Here is an 18,875-nt window from a genome sequence, read left to right as displayed (position 1 = left end):
CACTGGAAACACACGCAGCACGTGACAACACACTCACATGATTTGGTACGACGGACAGGAGATATTTCTCTGAAAGAAACATGTCCAGATGTTAATGGATGGACAGCAATGAGAAAGAGATGTAAAAGTGTGCTGCAAAACCCCTTTACCGTCTTTGATGACTCAACGAGGAAGTTAAGAGTGGGGACGATCCTCCCCTCCTGTGGAGATGCGATCAGGTGATCAAACACCGCATTGATGACGAGAGGTTTGTCTGGAAGACCAGGAATATCATCAACCATCAGCCCAACCAACTGCTCTGGAGAGAGTGAGAGCAGGATGCTCAGCTAGAAACAGAGAAGAGAGAGAAGAAATACAAGTTAAAATGGTTCAAAAAGTCTTGCTTTTCATCATAACATCTGTGTGCTTTGAGAAGCAAAACTGATACCATGTCTTGCCTGAGAGAATCCTAAATAATGTTATTTACTCCACTGGCAAGGGTTTTGTTCTTTTGTTAAATGTAGCATGAAGTATCATTTATTTTTCCAAATGCATGCTATAGATCATGTTGTGCATATGTTTCTTGTTCTGTTATGTTCTGACTTCACAATGTTTAATTAAATGTCGTAAGTGGATATTCCAGATAGTCTTCCCTCTTGTGACATATGCAGGATTCTCTAATCATTTAGTGTGTTAAGTCCCGCCCCTGCAAGCTCATCTGCATACACTGTTGAGTGCCACACCCACATCTCAACATCCAATCAGCAAAAACCTGCTCTACATTTGTTCTTTTTCAATAATCCGTTAAATTCAGAAGTACGCCACAATACGAAAGAAAGGAACTGATGATCCTTCCATTCATTAACATAAACCTAAAAAAGCTCAATTGTGTTAAATTTATGCTTAAAACAAGAAAATCTCAATATATTACTCAGTTTTGCTTCTCTTGTTTTAGCGGCATTTAGATGTCGTAAGGGAAAACTCTTTGACATTGCCTGTACCGGGTTGAACTGTGTGTTGAGTGAGATCAGCTGATTCAGAGGGACGACAGCAGAAAACTGGCCGAAGTTACGGCTGAGCCACTGAGAGCTGTTGTTGGACACACACGCCGCACCTGAGCAAACACACACACACACACACACACAAACTCAAACTCATCAAATCCCTGCAGAACATCATTATTGAGCCAGGACAGATGAATGAAACATGAAGGAGAACAGCGTCTCTTCAGTACCTGCTGGCTGTCTCAAGAGGAATGGTACGATTAAGTTAGTTGCTGTAATTTGTCGCTGAAGGTCATTCATATGGAGGAATCCTGCATTGAACGCCTCAACCCTTCATCACAAACACACACACACACACACAAATTTCAATAAGATGACACTTAGACACAGTCTGAGCTAATCATAAACAGGGAGTATTGTGAGGAATATCTGGGGCATTTACACTGTCTGGAAGTTCTGGCAGCTGAAGTTCTTGCTGCTCAGACACTGCAAGAACGTCTTCGAAGCGAATGGCAGGAATGGTCGGAGACGCTCGCCAAGCCACAGTGCAACGGTTCCATCATTAGGGAGTCTGTCCAGACGTAGCTCTCGCAAAACATCCAGAACAACGGAGCCAGAGCTTCCGCTCCACCACACGGACTAAACAGAGAGAATAATGCAGAGTTCACATTGAATGCCAAATACTGTAAATAAGGTGCAATGCTTTATAGAATGCAGAGGTGGACCTTAAATAAGTAAATTTACTCGAGTCCTGTACTTAAGTACACTTTTTGAGTATCTGTGCTTTACTTGAGTATTATTTTTTTCTGCAAACTTCTGACTTTAACTTCACTCCATCTGAAAGACAAATATCGTCCTCTTTACTCCACTACATTTCTATCAAGGTCCTCGAAGTCGAAAGTCGTTTCTGTCGCCGCTTTGAAAGTCAGTGATGATTTTTTTCTTCTTTTAAAGGTGTTTGGGTTTTTGCAGAAAGCCTTTCAGGAATCACTCTTGTAGAGTCTCGTGAAGTTCAATGATTTCACAGCATTTATTAAACACTGATTTATAGTTTAGAGCAAAATGGAAGAAGACGGATGTCCAAATGCTCATTTAGTGGAGGATTCACATAAACAAAGTTGATTCTGTCTTCAGTGAAGGTGAACAGTGTGAGAATATCAGATGTGTATCAGTGTATTGGATCCGTGCATTCAGCCTTAAAGTGACAGCAGCTTTGTAACTTTTCTACAAGTATTTAAATGAGTTTAAGTTAGTCGTCTGCTAGTGTGTCAGATGGAGCGTCACTGACTGGCTTAAACCATGATGGCATAAGGTGCATTTATACAACTATGATAAAAAATTATGCATTGACAAAAAAAGAAAGAAAAGAAATGTACTTTTGATACTGAAGTTCTTTTCAAAATAAATACTTCTGTACTTTTACTTAAGTAAAACATACAGAAAGTACAACTTTCACTTGTAACGGAGTAATATTTGACCAGTACTATTTTTACTTTTACTCAAGTAATGAATTTGTGTCCTTTGTCCTCAGATGAAATGTCATTAAAGTAGTGTTTTGCAGGCCATGTGATTGTGAATCAGCAGCTGCCTCGTACCCTGTTGGAGAGCGTGATGAGGGCGGTGTCCAGACGGTGTGAGACTCTGATCAGGAAGAGCTTCCAGCTGTCAGGTGAGCTGATAACAACATCAGAGGACAGGTGACAGTCCAGCACAGACACCAGCTGCTCCACGCTGACATTCAGCACCTGAAGCACATACAAGCACAACTGTTGACACAACCATCTCATGTCTGATCAGAGAGGAGCATTCTGAGATAGACACGCATATCGGATTACCGGGGTACACGCATATTCTGCGATACTGAAGGCACAAAGACTCTTTGAAGCATTTCCGTTTTTCAGGAATTGCTGTAATGCAGAACTGAGGACAGACAGGACACAATTAGTCTGAGTCAAGAGGGAAAACACAGAAAAATAAACCAGTTATTAAAACTTCACTCTACCTGTCCACTCCACTGCACGCTTGAGTCTCTGAAATACACACAAACAGAGGAAAACGTCAGACATTATTGCAAGCTCACAAATGATCATATAGTGATAGTGAAAAGGAAACGCTGAGTACCGTTGTATGGAGTTAAAGGACACTGTGGAGGAAAAGACAAATACTGTGTGAAATTTACAGAACAAAATGCTACTTTTTTATGAGGCTTTAAACAAACAAAAAACAGACATGATAACATACATACCTCAACCACAACTGGGAGTAGAGAGCAACCTGTGAGAAAGTCAGAAAAAGCATTAAGGATTTTAGGAAACAGACAAAATTGCTTTGAAAAAACACAGATTGCACTGCGCTGACCTGCAGGTGCTGTGAGCCTGAGGTTATGAAAGCTAGCCCAGATGACAGGCTCCAAATAACCCGCCGCTGATCTCAGGATGCGGTCAAGTCGCGTGAAGCTGATTTACAACAAAAAAATAAGCAGTCAAGAAGATCCTTACATTGATGTCTCTGTCTCTTGGTTAATAATGAACAAAGACTTACATTATCTGATTGGTTTGACAGCTGAGTGGACTCTAGAAAAGAAAACCAATATACATAGAAATTAAACTCTTTAGCTTTATTTCCAATTAGATAAATATAGATACAAGCAGCAACAACACAAAATATAACGCAAGCTTGATTGCATAACAGGAAAGAAGAACTATGTACATTCAATGGGATAAATTACAGAAAAGTGTTTTACGTCTTACTGTATGGTTCTAGAAAAAGACTTCCAGCATTAGCTCTGAAACACTTACCTTTGTGGAGGAAACATACAGAAGCTCAAGAACATCAGGAAGCCCTCGATCCACAGGAGACCCTAGCAGGTGATCAAACACACTATTGATGATGACTTCCTTCTGTGGAAGACCAGGTAGATCTACAACCATCAGTTCAACCTTCTGCACTGAAGACAGATAGACCAGGGTCTCAAACTAAACAACACAGAAGAACAAGAAGGCAACATTGAGTGGAAAAGTCCTACAGATAAAACTAACAATGTTGATGGTTATTGACTCTTCTTGTCATCTCGGTTCTTTGGTTATATCACATGTGAAGATACATACGGGATCAAAGTGTGCGTTGATGGACAGCAGATAGGTGAGATTCATAAACTGAGCGAACGGGCCAAAGTTCTTCAGCAGCCACTCAGTGCTGCTGTTAGCACTCGACACACAGCCCGCATCTGATACACAACACAAACACACACAGTAAAATCACATCATGATCTCCAGAACCTCGACATGCCTGACATTCTTCCTGAAACCTCTGCAAACCTCCACCTCACCTGTTGCGTTTCTTCTGAGGAAGGGCAAGATGAAAAACTCCACTATGTTTCTTCCTTGCGTCTCATTCATAAGCCGGAACTCTGCCAGACTGGGAAAGGGTTGGAAATAATGTTGAACATAGAATCTTATCAGCTCACGATAGTCTAGAGCTATTGATGAGGAAACGCTTTTCTTACATGTGCTGGTAAGTTTGGCAGCTGAGGTTTTTGCTGCTAGTGCACTGCAGTAGGGATGGTGACACGAATGGTAAAAACGGCTTCAGATATGAACCCAACAACATGTTGATGAAAGCAACGTCACTCCATTGGTCAGGAGTGATGCGCTCCAATCTCAGCTCCCCAATCACATCCAGCACTTGGGATACGACATCACCTCTGATTGGCTGAGACTGATGATATAAGGAGGAGGAATTAACATTACATTCCCAGTCAATCTGAAAATAAACACTAGAGCAGAGATGTACAAGGCTTCTTTACCTTATTTGCCACAGAGCTGGAAAAGATGCTGAGGGCTCCATCGAGAACATTGTTTGTTTTGATGAAAAGCAACTTCCAGATCTCCTTGGAGTAAGTGCTGTTGCTGGATAGTTGACACTTCAGAAGTCCAGTCAGGTTTTCAGCAGTGAAGCCTGTGAGCTACAAACACAAAAGATTTCATCAGTGGACATGGCCGTTCAGATAATATCATGGTGATTCCAGAAACTGCTGCACATTTGCTCTCTGGAGGGACGTAGATTCCCAGACAATCATCAGTTTCAGCTCATTTTAATAGAGTTTCCTGCTTGTCATCTTCTTACCGAAGAGCAAGCGTACTGCTGCAGGTCGATACTACAGGGGGCGCTCACGAGACCAGTGGACAGGAGAGTCTCATTACTGTGGAAGACATCAGAATTTCGTGAGCACTTCCTCTCTCATAGATGAGTTCACAGTGTCAATGTGGAGAAAAGAGTATATGCTCATACCTGTTGACTCCTGAACAAGCACTGGTAGCTGTTAAAGTCATCAGAAAACATTGATTAGTGCCACTGGATTTCATTTATAACTCAATACAACACTCGCAAGTTACAATGAAACTTTCAATAAAGTTAAGAAAAAGTAATCCAATTATCAACTTGAACTTGACAAACTTGACCAAAACAACACTGGTTCAGACTTGTTGGAAGATTTGATCAGTGTCTCTTCCTCTTGGCCACATGGTTACAGCAGTGGATGATGGTGAGTGACTTTGAGTCTCCAGTCTAGTTCAACACTGTTTGGTCAATAAGTCCCTCTGAACAACATACAGTGCTGAATAAATCTAGTTTTCCAATTCCTTGCCAAACATCTACTAGTGTTGAAAACTATTGGGCTTGACCATTCGGAAAATTGAAAATGATTGATTTTGATATCATCTTTAACCTGTTAAAAATTATTTAGTGCTTGTATTTCGGTGTGCTTGTCCAGTAGGCTACTCGCGATCGGTGTAATAAAGAGCAGATCATGATGGTGTTAGGACACCCGTTATATACTATATATCATCAGCTGCTAATGTAGCTCATATAATAGAAGTGTCTGAACAAAGATCACAGTAACACTGGGCTCAGTGATTAGGGATGATTGGTAGTGGATGATGCCGGTTCAGTTTATCGCAACATTTTTGATCAGAAGCACTGATTAGTTCACATCAGAATCAAGCTTAGAGTTTAAATGCACTTACCATTCATTGGAGTGATTGGACACTGAAACGGACAAACACAAGAAAACAAGATAATAGACAATATGTAAATAAATGTGGGTAAGTAATATATATATATATATATATATATATATATATATATATATATATATATATATATATATATATATATATATATATATATATATATATATATATATATATATATATATATATATATATATATATGTATATATATATTACAGCTCCCTGAAGAGGTTTTACTTTAAAGACAGATTTAAGGCAAGGAATCCAAAACAATCTCTTACTGTTGGAGGTTCAGGAAGTGAGCATCCTGTAAATAAGACACACATTTGATCATTATTCCAGCAGAAATATTGAGAAACATGTTGATCTTCTAGTGAAGTAAACAGTGAGAGATGATGAAGACTCAAGGACTGAGAATCACCTGTCACTGCATTCTTCTTGAGTTCTCCAGTTGTGTGGAAGACCAGATTCATAATGTCAGATGGCAGGAAAGGTAGAGCCAGATTTAGTCTTTTAAAACTGAGAAAGAAAAACAGGATTAGATGAGATTCAGGACAAGAGACACCAGAGATAACGTGACAGCAGAGGCTCAGGTACACTTACATCAGTGTGAGGGTGCTGCACTGTATTACGGTCTGTGGAAACACAAACATGTATCAGTGCCATCATCACATGAAGATTCAAGAGTCTTTCGTCACCAGGATTTGTTTTGAAAAGTCATTTTGAATGTTGCATTAGACTGTACGCCTGTCCCTCAAAACCTAATTTTCATTCATAGAAAAATTAAATATGACATGTACCCTGAATAAGGTCCATTAGATTAGACTGAATTTGCCTTTTATCATGAGCGCACTCATAATGTCTAAAAATGCCATCTGGACGGTCAACTCACTATGATTTAAAGCAGAGCCATTGAAAACATCTGAGTAAGATTTACCCTCTGTGAGATTAAGATCAGGTTATTAAGGACATCAGGAAGCCCTCGATCCACAGGAGACACTAGCAGGTGATCAAACACACTATTGATGATGACTTCCTTCTGTGGAAGACCAGGTAGATCTACAACCATCAGTTCAACCTTCTGCACTGAAGACAGATAGACCAGGGTCTCCAACTAAACACACAGAAGAACAAGAAGGCAACATTGAGTGGAAAAGTCCTACAGATAAAACTAACAATGTTGATGGTTATTGACTCTTCTTGTCATCTCGGTTCTTTGGTTATATCACATGTGAAGATACATACGGGATCAAAGTGTGCGTTGATGGACAGCAGATAGGTGAGATTCATAAACTGAGCGAACGGGCCAAAGTTCTTCAGCAGCCACTCAGTGCTGCTGTTAGCACTCGACACACAGCCCGCATCTGATACACAACACAAACACACACAGTAAAATCACATCATGATCTCCAGAACCTCGACATGGCTGACATTCTTCCTGAAACCTCTGCAAACCTCCACCTCACCTGTTGCGTTTCTTCTGAGGAAGGGAAAGATGAAAAACTCCACTATGTTTCTTCCTTGCATCTCATTCATAAGCCGGAACTCTGCCAGACTGGGAAAGGGTTGGAAATAATGTTGAACATATAATCTTATCAGCTCACGATAGTCTAGAGCTATTGCTGAGGAAACGCTTTTCTTACATGTGCTGGTAAGTTTGGCAGCTGAGGTTTTTGCTGCTAGTGCACTGCAGTAGGGATGGTGACACGAACGGTAAAAACGGCTTCAGATATGAACCCAACAACATGTTGATGAAAGCAACGTCACTCCATTGGTCAGGAGTGATGCGCTCCAATCTCAGCTCCGCAATCACATCCAGCACTTGGGACACGACATCACCTCTGATTGGCTGAGACTGTTGATGTAATGAGGAGGAATTAACATCACATTCCCAGTCAATCTGAAAATAAACACTAGAGCAGAGTTGTACAAGGCTTCTTTACCTTATTTGCCACAGAGCTGGAAAAGATGCTGAGGGCTCCATCGAGAACATTGTTTGTTTTGATGAAAAGCAACTTCCAGATCTCCTTGGAGTAAGTGCTGTTGCTGGATAGTTGACACTTCAGAAGTCCAGTCAGGTTTTCAGCAGTGAAGCCTGTGAGCTACAAACACAAAAGATTTCATCAGTGGACATGGCCGTTCAGATAATATCATGGTGATTCCAGAAACTGCTGCACATTTGCTCTCTGGAGGGACGTAGATTCCCAGACAATCATCAGTATCAGCTCATTTTAATAGAGTTTCCTGCTTGTCATCTTCTTACCGAAGAGCAAGCGTACTGCTGCAGGTCGATACTACAGGGGGCGCTCACGAGACCAGTGGACAGGAGAGTCTCATTACTGTGGAAGACATCAGAATTTCATGAGCACTTCCTCTCTCATAGATGAGTTCACAATGTCAATGTGGAGAAAAGAGTATATGCTCATACCTGTTGACTCCTGAACAAGCACTGGTAGCTGTTAAAGTCATCAGAAAACATTGATTAGTGCATAACAAATAACAACGTTTTCTATGTTCCCAGGGTTAAGGTTGGTAATGGGGCTTATCTAACATAGGAACATATGGTTGACCTTGGGAAAATAGATACACTGCTGGTTCCAATAGTAGGTGACGGCCAGGGAGTTACTTTATGTCCATCAGCACTTTTCAGTCAAAAAGCCCCTTTGAATAACATGTAATGCTGAGCAAATGGTTTAATTCTGACCAAATTTTCTTTTTCTTGTCCAACAGGCTACGCACAATTAGTGTCAGATGGAGCCAAGTGTTGAAGATATGAGGGCATCTGTTGTATTGGTTAGTGTTCTTACTATTACTGATCAGGCTGTGCTCTAGGACTGCCCAATAGATCATTACGGACAACAGCTATCAATGCAGCACAACCGATAGGGAGGAAATCAGAGGAACGCTGGGATCAGTGCTTACGGATGATGGCTAGTGGAAGAATGCCAATTCACATTATCGCAACATTCATTCACTCTTGATTAGACACACTAATTAGTTCACATCAGAAACAAGAGAGGTGTTCAAATGCACTCACCATTCACAGGAGTGATCAGGCACTGAAACAGATGAAAAAAGAGGGATTCAAATATAAGACAAAATGTAAAAGGTTTTTACAGCACTGTATATTTAGTGTTTCATGAAAAAGTTTTAAAGAGTGAATCTTCCTTCAACCTATTCCTTAGACCCGGTTGCTTTCCATCTTCTAAAGGAGATTTCACCAGCATCATCAACAATACATCCCTCACTACAAATACATTTCTCACAGCATTTAAGCAAGCTCGGGTGACCACACTGCTAAAGAAAAGCCAACAGTCATTCCCACAGCAGTTGAAAACTACAGATCAGTCTCACTTCTTTCTTTCCTGTCAACAACTCTCAAAAAGAGATCAATCAGCTATCTGCCTTTCTCTCACAGAACGCCATACTCGACCACAATCAGTCTGGCTTCAAAAACGAGCACTCCACAAAGCCCGTCCAGCAGACCATTGCTGAAACTCTTTGGCGGGCAAGGGCAAACTCCAAGTCATCTGTCCTTAATCTACTATATGTGTCTAGTGCATTTGACACTGTAAACCACCAGATCCTCCTCTGTCTACTCTTTCTGATTTGGGCATCACATGTAGGATACTTGAGTGGCTTCAGTCTTACATCACAGGCAGATCTTTCAAGGTTTCTTGGAGAGGAGGGGTGTCTGAGGCACATCAGCCAATCACTGGGGTGCCTAAAGGTTCAGTGTTCTCAGACCTCTTCTTTTTACCATTTACACAACTTCACTGGGAGTGATCATAAAGGAACATGGCTTCTCCCACCACAGCTATGCAGATGATGCGCAGCTCTACCTGCTAATTCAACCTGATGATCCCACAGTCACAGCTTGTATCTCTCTCTGCCTTTCAGACTTTTCTGGCTGAATGAAGGAGCATCATCTACAGCCCAGAACTTCTTATAACTTCTGTAAACCCATCAGTTGAATACAGCATCACTGTGCACAACACTAATGCCAAACAGGTCAGCAAGCAAGGGCTGAGTTTGAAGATCAACGGAGCTTTTCCACCTCTATTTTATTTCAACAATGGTCCTGTCTTGCAAGTGTGTGCTTTAACACTTCAGGAAAATCAGACCCTTCCTGTCAGAGTATGCAGCATAAGTTCTTGTCCAAGCATTTGCATTTTAAGACAGGACTAGTGCACTTCTTTATTTTTAGGCCTTCCACCCAGTACAACTAAGCCTCAGCAGATCATACAGAACACGGTAGCGCATCTATTTTTCCAACCAGTCTTAGATAACCCACGTCACTCCCCTTCTGAACTCAATCCAGTTGGGGCCAGAATCTAAATTAGGGATTTGACGATGGCTTCCATAACTGTCACTGGAACAGTACCTCCCTATCTCAATTCACTCCTAAAAATGTGCACTACTCCCTGCCAGCTTAAGTCACTTAATGAGCAACACCTTGTTGTTCCTTTGCAACAAGGTTAAAAAGTCACTGGCTAAAACTTTCACCCTGTCTGTTCCTCGCTGGTGGTATGAGTTGCCAACTTTCCCCCAAACTGCTGAGACAAACACATCTTCAGAGAAGCAGATCAAGAGAAACCTCTTCCACAAGCATCTTACAACCCCAAACCCTTAAACCAATGAACTTAAGCATTTAAACAAGTGAATTAACATTTTCTTCTCTGAATTTCATCCCCTCCTCTCTAGCTTGCTTCCTAATCAAGTTGTGAAATAAATTTGGCATATTTGAAAAATTGTTTTTGTTCCGCTCTTGTAATTTGCTTTGTGAGGAATCCTGTAGGACTGAACAAGATAGAGAAGGAAAACTGTTAAACAATCTCTTACTGTTGGAGGTTCAGGAAGTGAGCATCCTGGAAATAAGACACACATTTGATCATTATTCCAGCAGAAATACTGAAAAAACATGTTAATCTTCTTGTGAAGTAAACAGTGAGAAATGATGAAGACTCACCTGTCACTGCATTCTTCTTGAGTTCTCCAGTTGTGTGGAAGACCAGAGTCTGCATGTCTGATGGCAGGAAAGGTAGAGCCTGAATCAGCCTTTTAAAACTGAGAAAGAAACACAGGAATAGATGAGATTCAGGACAAGAGACACCAGAGATAACGTGACAGCAGAGGCTCAGGTACACTTACATCAGTGTGAGGGAACTGCACTGTATTACGGTCTGTGGAAACACAAATATGTATCAGTGCCATCATCACATGAAGATTCAAGAGTCTTTCGTCACCAGGATTTGTTTTGAAAAGTCATTTTGAATGTTGCATTAGACTGTACGCCTGTCCCTCAAAACCTTGTTTTCATTTATAGAAAAATTAAACATGGCATGTACCCTGAATAAGGTCCATTAGATGAAAATTTTCACTGAATTTGCCTCATATCATAATTCCAAAATTATAAATTGTAGATGGGTATCGCACTAAGCATTAAAGCAGAGCCATTGAAAACATCTGAGTAAGATTTACCCTCTGTGAGATTAAGATCAGGTTATTAAGGACATCAGGAAGCCCTCGGTCCACAGGAGACACTAGCAGGTGATCAAACACACTATTGATGATGACTTCCTTCTGTGGAAGACCAGGTAGATCTACAACCATCAGTTCAACCTTCTGCACTGAAGACTGATAGACCAGGGTCTCCAACTAAACAACACAGAAGAACAAGAAGGCAACATTGAGTGGAAAAGTCCTACAGATAAAACTAACAATGTTGATGGTTATTGACTCTTCTTGTCATCTCGGTTCTTTGGTTATATCACATGTGAAGATACATACGGGATCAAAGTGTGCGTTGATGGACAGCAGATAGGTGAGATTCATAAACTGAGTGAACGGGCCAAAGTTCTTCAGCAGCCACTCAGTGCTGCTGTTAGCACTCAACACACAGCCCGCATCTGATACACAACACAAACACACACAGTAAAATCACATCATGATCTCCAGAACCTCGACATGGCTGACATTCTTCCTGAAACCTCTGCAAACCTCCACCTCACCTGTTGCGTTTCTTCTGAGGAAGGGCAAGATGAAAAACTCCACTATGTTTCTTCCTTGCGTCTCATTCATAAGCCGGAACTCTGCCAGACTGGGAAAGGGTTGGAAATAATGTTGAACATAGAATCTTATCAGCTCACGATAGTCTAGAGCTATTGCTGAGGAAACGCTTTTCTTACATGTGCTGGTAAGTTTGGCAGCTGAGGTTTTTGCTGCTAGTGCACTGCAGTAGGGATGGTGACACGAACGGTAAAAACGGCTTCAGATATGAACCCAACAACATGTTGATGAAAGCAACGTCACTCCATTGGTCAGGAGTGATGCGCTCCAATCTCAGCTCCCCAATGATATCCAGCACTTGGGACACGACATCACCTCTGATTGGCTGAGACTGATGATGTAAGGAGGAGGAATTAACATTACATTCCCAGTCAATCTGAAAATAAACACAGAGTTGTACAAGGCTTCTTTACCTTATTTGCCACAGAGTTGGAAAAGATGCTGAGGGCTCCATCGAGAACATTGTTTGTTTTGATGAAAAGCAACTTCCAGATCTCCTTGGAGTAAGTGCTGTTGCTGGATAGTTGACACTTCAGAAGTCCAGTCAGGTTTTCAGCAGTGAAGCCTGTGAGCTACAAACACAAAAGATTTCATCAGTGGACATGGCCGTTCAGATAATATCATGGTGATTCCAGAAACTGCTGCACATTTGCTCTCTGGAGGGACGTAGATTCCCAGACAATCATCAGTATCAGCTCATTTTAATAGAGTTTCCTGCTTGTCATCTTCTTACCGAAGAGCAAGCGTACTGCTGCAGGTCGATACTACAGGGGGCGCTCACGAGACCAGTGGACAGGAGAGTCTCATTACTGTGGAAGACATCAGAATTTCATGAGCACTTCCTCTCTCATAGATGAGTTCACAGTGTCAATGTGGAGAAAAGAGTATATGCTCATACCTGTTGACTCCTGAACAAGCACTGGTAGCTGTTAAAGTCATCAGAAAACATTGATTAGTGCCACTGGATTTCATTTATAACTCAATACAACACTCGCAATTTACAATGAAACTTTCAAGAAAGTTAAGAAAACGTAATAAAATTATCGACTTGAACTTGACAAACTTGACCAAAACAACACTGGTTCAGACTTGTTGGAAGATTTGATCAGTGTCTCTTCCTCTTGGCCACATGGTTACAGCAGTGGATGATGGTGAGTGACTTTGAGTCTCCAGTCTAGTTCAACACTGTTTGGTCAATAAGTCCCTCTGAACAACATACAGTGCTGAATAAATCTAGTTTTCCAATTCTTTGCCAAACATCTACTAGTGTTGAAAACTATTGGGCTTGACCATTCGGAAAATTGAAAATGATTGATTTTGATATCATCTTTAACCTGTTAAAAATTATTTAGTGCTTGAATATCGGTGTGCTTGTCCAGTAGGCTACTCGCGATCGGTGTAATAAAGAGCAGATCATGATGGTGTTAGGGCACCCGTTATATACTATATATCATCAGCTGCTAATGTAGCTCATATAATAGAAGTGTCTGAACAAAGATCACAGTAACACTGGGCTCAGTGATTAGGGATGATTGGTAGTGGATGATGCCGGTTCAGTTTATCGCAACATTCTTGATCAGAAGCACTGATTAGTTCACATCAGAATCAAGCTTAGAGTTTAAATGCACTTACCATTCATTGGAGTGATTGGACACTGAAACGGACAAACACAGGAAAACAAGATAATAGACAATATGTAAATAAATGTTGGTAAGTAATATATATATATTACAGCTCCCTGAAGAGGTTTTTCTTTAAAGACAGATTTAAGGTAAGGAATCCGAAACAATCTCTTACTGTTGGAGGTTCAGGAAGTGAGCATCCTGTAAATAAGACACACATTTGATCATTATTCCAGCAGAAATATTGAGAAACATGTTGATCTTCTAGTGAAGTAAACAGTGAGAGATGATGAAGACTCAAGGACTGAGAATCACCTGTCACTGCATTCTTCTTGAGTTCTCCAGTTGTGTGGAAGATCAGATTCATAATGTCAGATGGCAGGAAAGGTAGAGCCAGATTTAGCCTTTTAAAACTGAGAAAGAAAAACAGGATTAGATGAGATTCAGGACAAGACACACCAGAGATAACGTGACAGCAGAGGCTCAGGTACACTTACATCAGTGTGAGGGAGCTGCACTGTATTACGGTCTGTGGAAACACAAACATGTATCAGTGCCATCATCACATGAAGATTCAAGAGTCTTTCGTCACCAGGATTTGTTTTGAAAAGTCATTTTGAATGTTGCATTAGACTGTACGCCTGTCCCTCAAAACCTAATTTTCATTCATAGAAAAATTAAATATGACATGTACCCTGAATAAGGTCCATTAGATTAGACTGAATTTGCCTTTTATCATGAGCGCACTCATAATGTCTAAAAATGCCATCTGGACGGTCAACTCACTATGATTTAAAGCAGAGCCATTGAAAACATCTGAGTAAGATTTACCCTCTGTGAGATTAAGATCAGGTTATTAAGGACATCAGGAAGCCCTCGGTCCACAGGAGACACTAGCAGGTGATCAAACACACTATTGATGATGACTTCCTTCTGTGGAAGACCAGGTAGATCTACAACCATCAGTTCAACCTTCTGCACTGAAGACAGATAGACCAGGGTCTCCAACTAAACACACAGAAGAACAAGAAGGCAACATTGAGTGGAAAAGTCCTACAGATAAAACTAACAATGTTGATGGTTATTGACTCTTCTTGTCATCTCGGTTCTTTGGTTATATCACATGTGAAGATACATACGGGATCAAAGTGTGCGTTGATGGACAGCAGATAGGTGAGATTCATAAACTGAGCGAACGGGCCAAAGTTCTTCAGCAGCCACTCAGTGCTGCTGTTAGCACTCGACACACAGCCCGCATCTGATACACAACACAAACACACACAGTAAAATCACATCATGATCTCCAGAACCTCGACATGGCTGACATTCTTCCTGAAACCTCTGCAAACCTCCACCTCACCTGTTGCGTTTCTTCTGAGGAAGGGCAAGATGAAAAACTCCACTATGTTTCTTCCTTGCGTCTCATTCATAAGCCGGAACTCTGCCAGACTGGGAAAGGGTTGGAAATAATGTTGAACATAGAATCTTATCAGCTCACGATAGTCTAGAGCTATTGATGAGGAAACGCTTTTCTTACATGTGCTGGTAAGTTTGGCAGCTGAGGTTTTTGCTGCTAGTGCACTGCAGTAGGGATGGTGACACGAACGGTAAAAACGGCTTCAGATATGAACCCAACAACATGTTGATGAAAGCAACGTCACTCCATTGGTCAGGAGTGATGCGCTCCAATCTCAGCTCCCCAATCACATCCAGCACTTGGGATACGACATCACCTCTGATTGGCTGAGACTGATGATGTAATGAGGAGGAATTAACATCACATTCCCAGTCAATCTGAAAATAAACACTAGAGCAGAGTTGTACAAGGCTTCTTTACCTTATTTGCCACAGAGCTGGAAAAGATGCTGAGGGCTCCATCGAGAACATTGTTTGTTTTGATGAAAAGCAACTTCCAGATCTCCTTGGAGTAAGTGCTGTTGCTGGATAGTTGACACTTCAGAAGTCCAGTCAGGTTTTCAGCAGTGAAGCCTGTATGCTACAAACACAAAAGATTTCATCAGTGGACATGGCCTCTCAGATAATATCATGGTGATTCCAGAAACTGCTGCACATTTGCTCTCTGGAGGGACGTAGATTCCCAGACAATCATCAGTATCAGCTCATTTTAATAGAGTTTCCTGCTTGTCATCTTCTTACCGAAGAGCAAGCGTACTGCTGCAGGTCGATACTACAGGGGGCGCTCACGAGACCAGTGGACAGGAGAGTCTCATTACTGTGGAAGACATCAGAATTTCATGAGCACTTCCTCTCTCATAGATGAGTTCACAATGTCAATGTGGAGAAAAGAGTATATGCTCATACCTGTTGACTCCTGAACAAGCACTGGTAGCTGTTAAAGTCATCAGAAAACATTGATTAGTGCATAACAAATAACAACGTTTTCTATGTTCCCAGGGTTAAGGTTGGTAATGGGGCTTATCTAACATAGGAACATATGGTTGACCTTGGGAAAATAGATACTCTGCTGGTTCCAATAGTAGGTGATGGCCAGGGAGTTACTTTATGTCCATCAGCACTTTTCAGTCAAAAAGCCCCTTTGAATAACATGTAATGCTGAGCAAATGGTTTAATTCTGACCAAATTTTCTTTTTCTTGTCCAACAGGCTACGCACAATTAGTGTCAGATGGAGCCAAGTGTTGAAGATATGAGGGCATCTGTTGTATTGGTTAGTGTTCTTACTATTACTGATCAGGCTGTGCTCTAGGACTGCCCAATAGATCATTACGGACAACAGCTATCAATGCAGCACAACCGATAGGGAGGAAATCAGAGGAACGCTGGGATCAGTGCTTACGGATGATGGCTAGTGGAAGAATGCCAATTCACATTATCGCAACATTCATTCACTCTTGATTAGACACACTAATTAGTTCACATCAGAAACAAGAGAGGTGTTCAAATGCACTCACCATTCACAGGAGTGATCAGGCACTGAAACAGATGAAAAAAGAGGGATTCAAATATAAGACAAAATGTAAAAGGTTTTTACAGCACTGTATATTTAGTGTTTCATGAAAAAGTTTTAAAGAGTGAATCTTCCTTCAACCTATTCCTTAGACCCGGTTGCTTTCCATCTTCTAAAGGAGATTTCACCAGCATCATCAACAATACATCCCTCACTACAAATACATTTCTCACAGCATTTAAGCAAGCTCGGGTGACCACACTGCTAAAGAAAAGCCAACAGTCATTCCCACAGCAGTTGAAAACTACAGATCAGTCTCACTTCTTTCTTTCCTGTCAACAACTCTCAAAAAGAGATCAATCAGCTATCTGCCTTTCTCTCACAGAACGCCATACTCGACCACAATCAGTCTGGCTTCAAAAACGAGCACTCCACAAAGCCCGTCCAGCAGACCATTGCTGAAACTCTTTGGCGGGCAAGGGCGAACTCCAAGTCATCTGTCCTTAATCTACTATATGTGTCTAGTGCATTTGACACTGTAAACCACCAGATCCTCCTCTGTCTACTCTTTCTGATTTGGGCATCACATGTAGGATACTTGAGTGGCTTCAGTCTTACATCACAGGCAGATCTTTCAAGGTTTCTTGGAGAGGAGGGGTGTCTGAGGCACATCAGCCAATCACTGGGGTGCCTAAAGGTTCAGTGTTCTCAGACCTCTTCTTTTCACCATTTACACAACTTCACTGGGAGTGATCATAAAGGAACATGGCTTCTCCCACCACAGCTATGCAGATGATGCGCAGCTTTACCTGCTAATTCAACCTGATGATCCCACAGTCACAGCTTGTATCTCTCTCTGCCTTTCAGACTTTTCTGGCTGAATGAAGGAGCATCATCTACAGCCCAGAACTTCTTATAACTTCTGTAAACCCATCAGTTGAATACAGCATCACTGTGCACAACACTAATGCCAAACAGGTCAGCAAGCAAGGGCTGAGTTTGAAGATCAACGGAGCTTTTCCACCTCTATTTTATTTCAACAATGGTCCTGTCTTGCAAGTGTGTGCTTTAACACTTCAGGAAAATCAGACCCTTCCTGTCAGAGTATGCAGCATAAGTTCTTGTCCAAGCATTTGCATTTTAAGACAGGACTAGTGCACTTCTTTATTTTTAGGCCTTCCACCCAGTACAACTAAGCCTCAGCAGATCATACAGAACACGGTAGCGCATCTATTTTTCCAACCAGTCTTAGATAACCCACGTCACTCCCCTTCTGAACTCAATCCAGTTGGGGCCAGAATCTAAATTAGGGATTTGACGATGGCTTCCATAACTGTCACTGGAACAGTACCTCCCTATCTCAATTCACTCCTAAAAATGTGCACTACTCCCTGCCAGCTTAAGTCACTTAATGAGCAACACCTTGTTGTTCCTTTGCAACAAGGTTAAAAAGTCACTGGCTAAAACTTTCACCCTGTCTGTTCCTCGCTGGTGGTATGAGTTGCCAACTTTCCCCCAAACTGCTGAGACAAACACATCTTCCGAGAAGCAGATCAAGAGAAACCTCTTCCACAAGCATCTTACAACCCCAAACCCTTAAACCAATGAACTTAAGCATTTAAACAAGTGAATTAACATTTTCTTCTCTGAATTTCATCCCCTCCTCTCTAGCTTGCTTCCTAATCAAGTTGTGAAATAAATTTGGCATATTTGAAAAATTGTTTTTGTTCCGCTCTTGTAATTTGCTTTGTGAGGAATCCTGTAGGACTGAACAAGATAGAGAAGGAAAACTGTTAAACAATCTCTTACTGTTGGAGGTTCAGGAAGTGAGCATCCTGGAAATAAGACACACATTTGATCATTATTCCAGCAGAAATACTGAAAAAACATGTTAATCTTCTTGTGAAGTAAACAGTGAGAAATGATGAAGACTCACCTGTCACTGCATTCTTCTTGAGTTCTCCAGTTGTGTGGAAGACCAGAGTCTGCATGTCTGATGGCAGGAAAGGTAGAGCCTGAATCAGCCTTTTAAAACTGAGAAAGAAACACAGGAATAGATGAGATTCAGGACAAGAGACACCAGAGATAACGTGACAGCAGAGGCTCAGGTACACTTACATCAGTGTGAGGGAACTGCACTGTATTACGGTCTGTGGAAACACAAATATGTATCAGTGCCATCATCACATGAAGATTCAAGAGTCTTTCGTCACCAGGATTTGTTTTGAAAAGTCATTTTGAATG

General features: G+C 41.3%; 1 protein-coding gene across 1 annotated transcript; it reads right to left on the bottom strand.

Annotated features, from left to right (window-relative positions):
* Positions 1–33: 33 nt before the first annotated feature.
* Positions 34–12,892, bottom strand: LOC137073692 (uncharacterized). Its single transcript, XM_067442398.1, has 40 exons — positions 12,816–12,892; positions 12,496–12,654; positions 12,202–12,413; positions 12,025–12,113; positions 11,804–11,922; positions 11,495–11,671; positions 11,165–11,196; positions 10,983–11,080; positions 10,856–10,881; positions 9,051–9,072; positions 8,442–8,469; positions 8,277–8,352; positions 7,957–8,115; positions 7,657–7,868; positions 7,480–7,568; positions 7,259–7,377; positions 6,951–7,127; positions 6,617–6,648; positions 6,435–6,532; positions 6,295–6,320; positions 6,008–6,029; positions 5,274–5,301; positions 5,109–5,184; positions 4,789–4,947; positions 4,489–4,700; positions 4,312–4,400; positions 4,091–4,209; positions 3,782–3,958; positions 3,525–3,556; positions 3,342–3,439; positions 3,229–3,257; positions 3,105–3,126; positions 2,986–3,013; positions 2,819–2,903; positions 2,579–2,728; positions 1,426–1,622; positions 1,214–1,314; positions 981–1,093; positions 150–326; positions 34–69 (listed from the first exon to the last, which is right to left on the bottom strand). The coding sequence occupies exons 3-40, from the start codon at positions 12,303–12,305 to the stop codon at positions 34–36; spliced, it is 3,633 nt and encodes a 1,210-aa protein (XP_067298499.1). The 5' UTR covers positions 12,306–12,413; positions 12,496–12,654; positions 12,816–12,892.
* Between the last annotated feature and the right edge of the window lie 5,983 nt (positions 12,893–18,875).

This window comes from Pseudorasbora parva, chromosome 4, assembly GCF_024679245.1.
Source record: "Pseudorasbora parva isolate DD20220531a chromosome 4, ASM2467924v1, whole genome shotgun sequence".
Taxonomy (NCBI): domain Eukaryota; kingdom Metazoa; phylum Chordata; class Actinopteri; order Cypriniformes; family Gobionidae; genus Pseudorasbora; species Pseudorasbora parva.
Note: the sequence above shows the minus strand (reverse complement) of the source record. Positions and strands in the feature narration are given on the sequence as shown.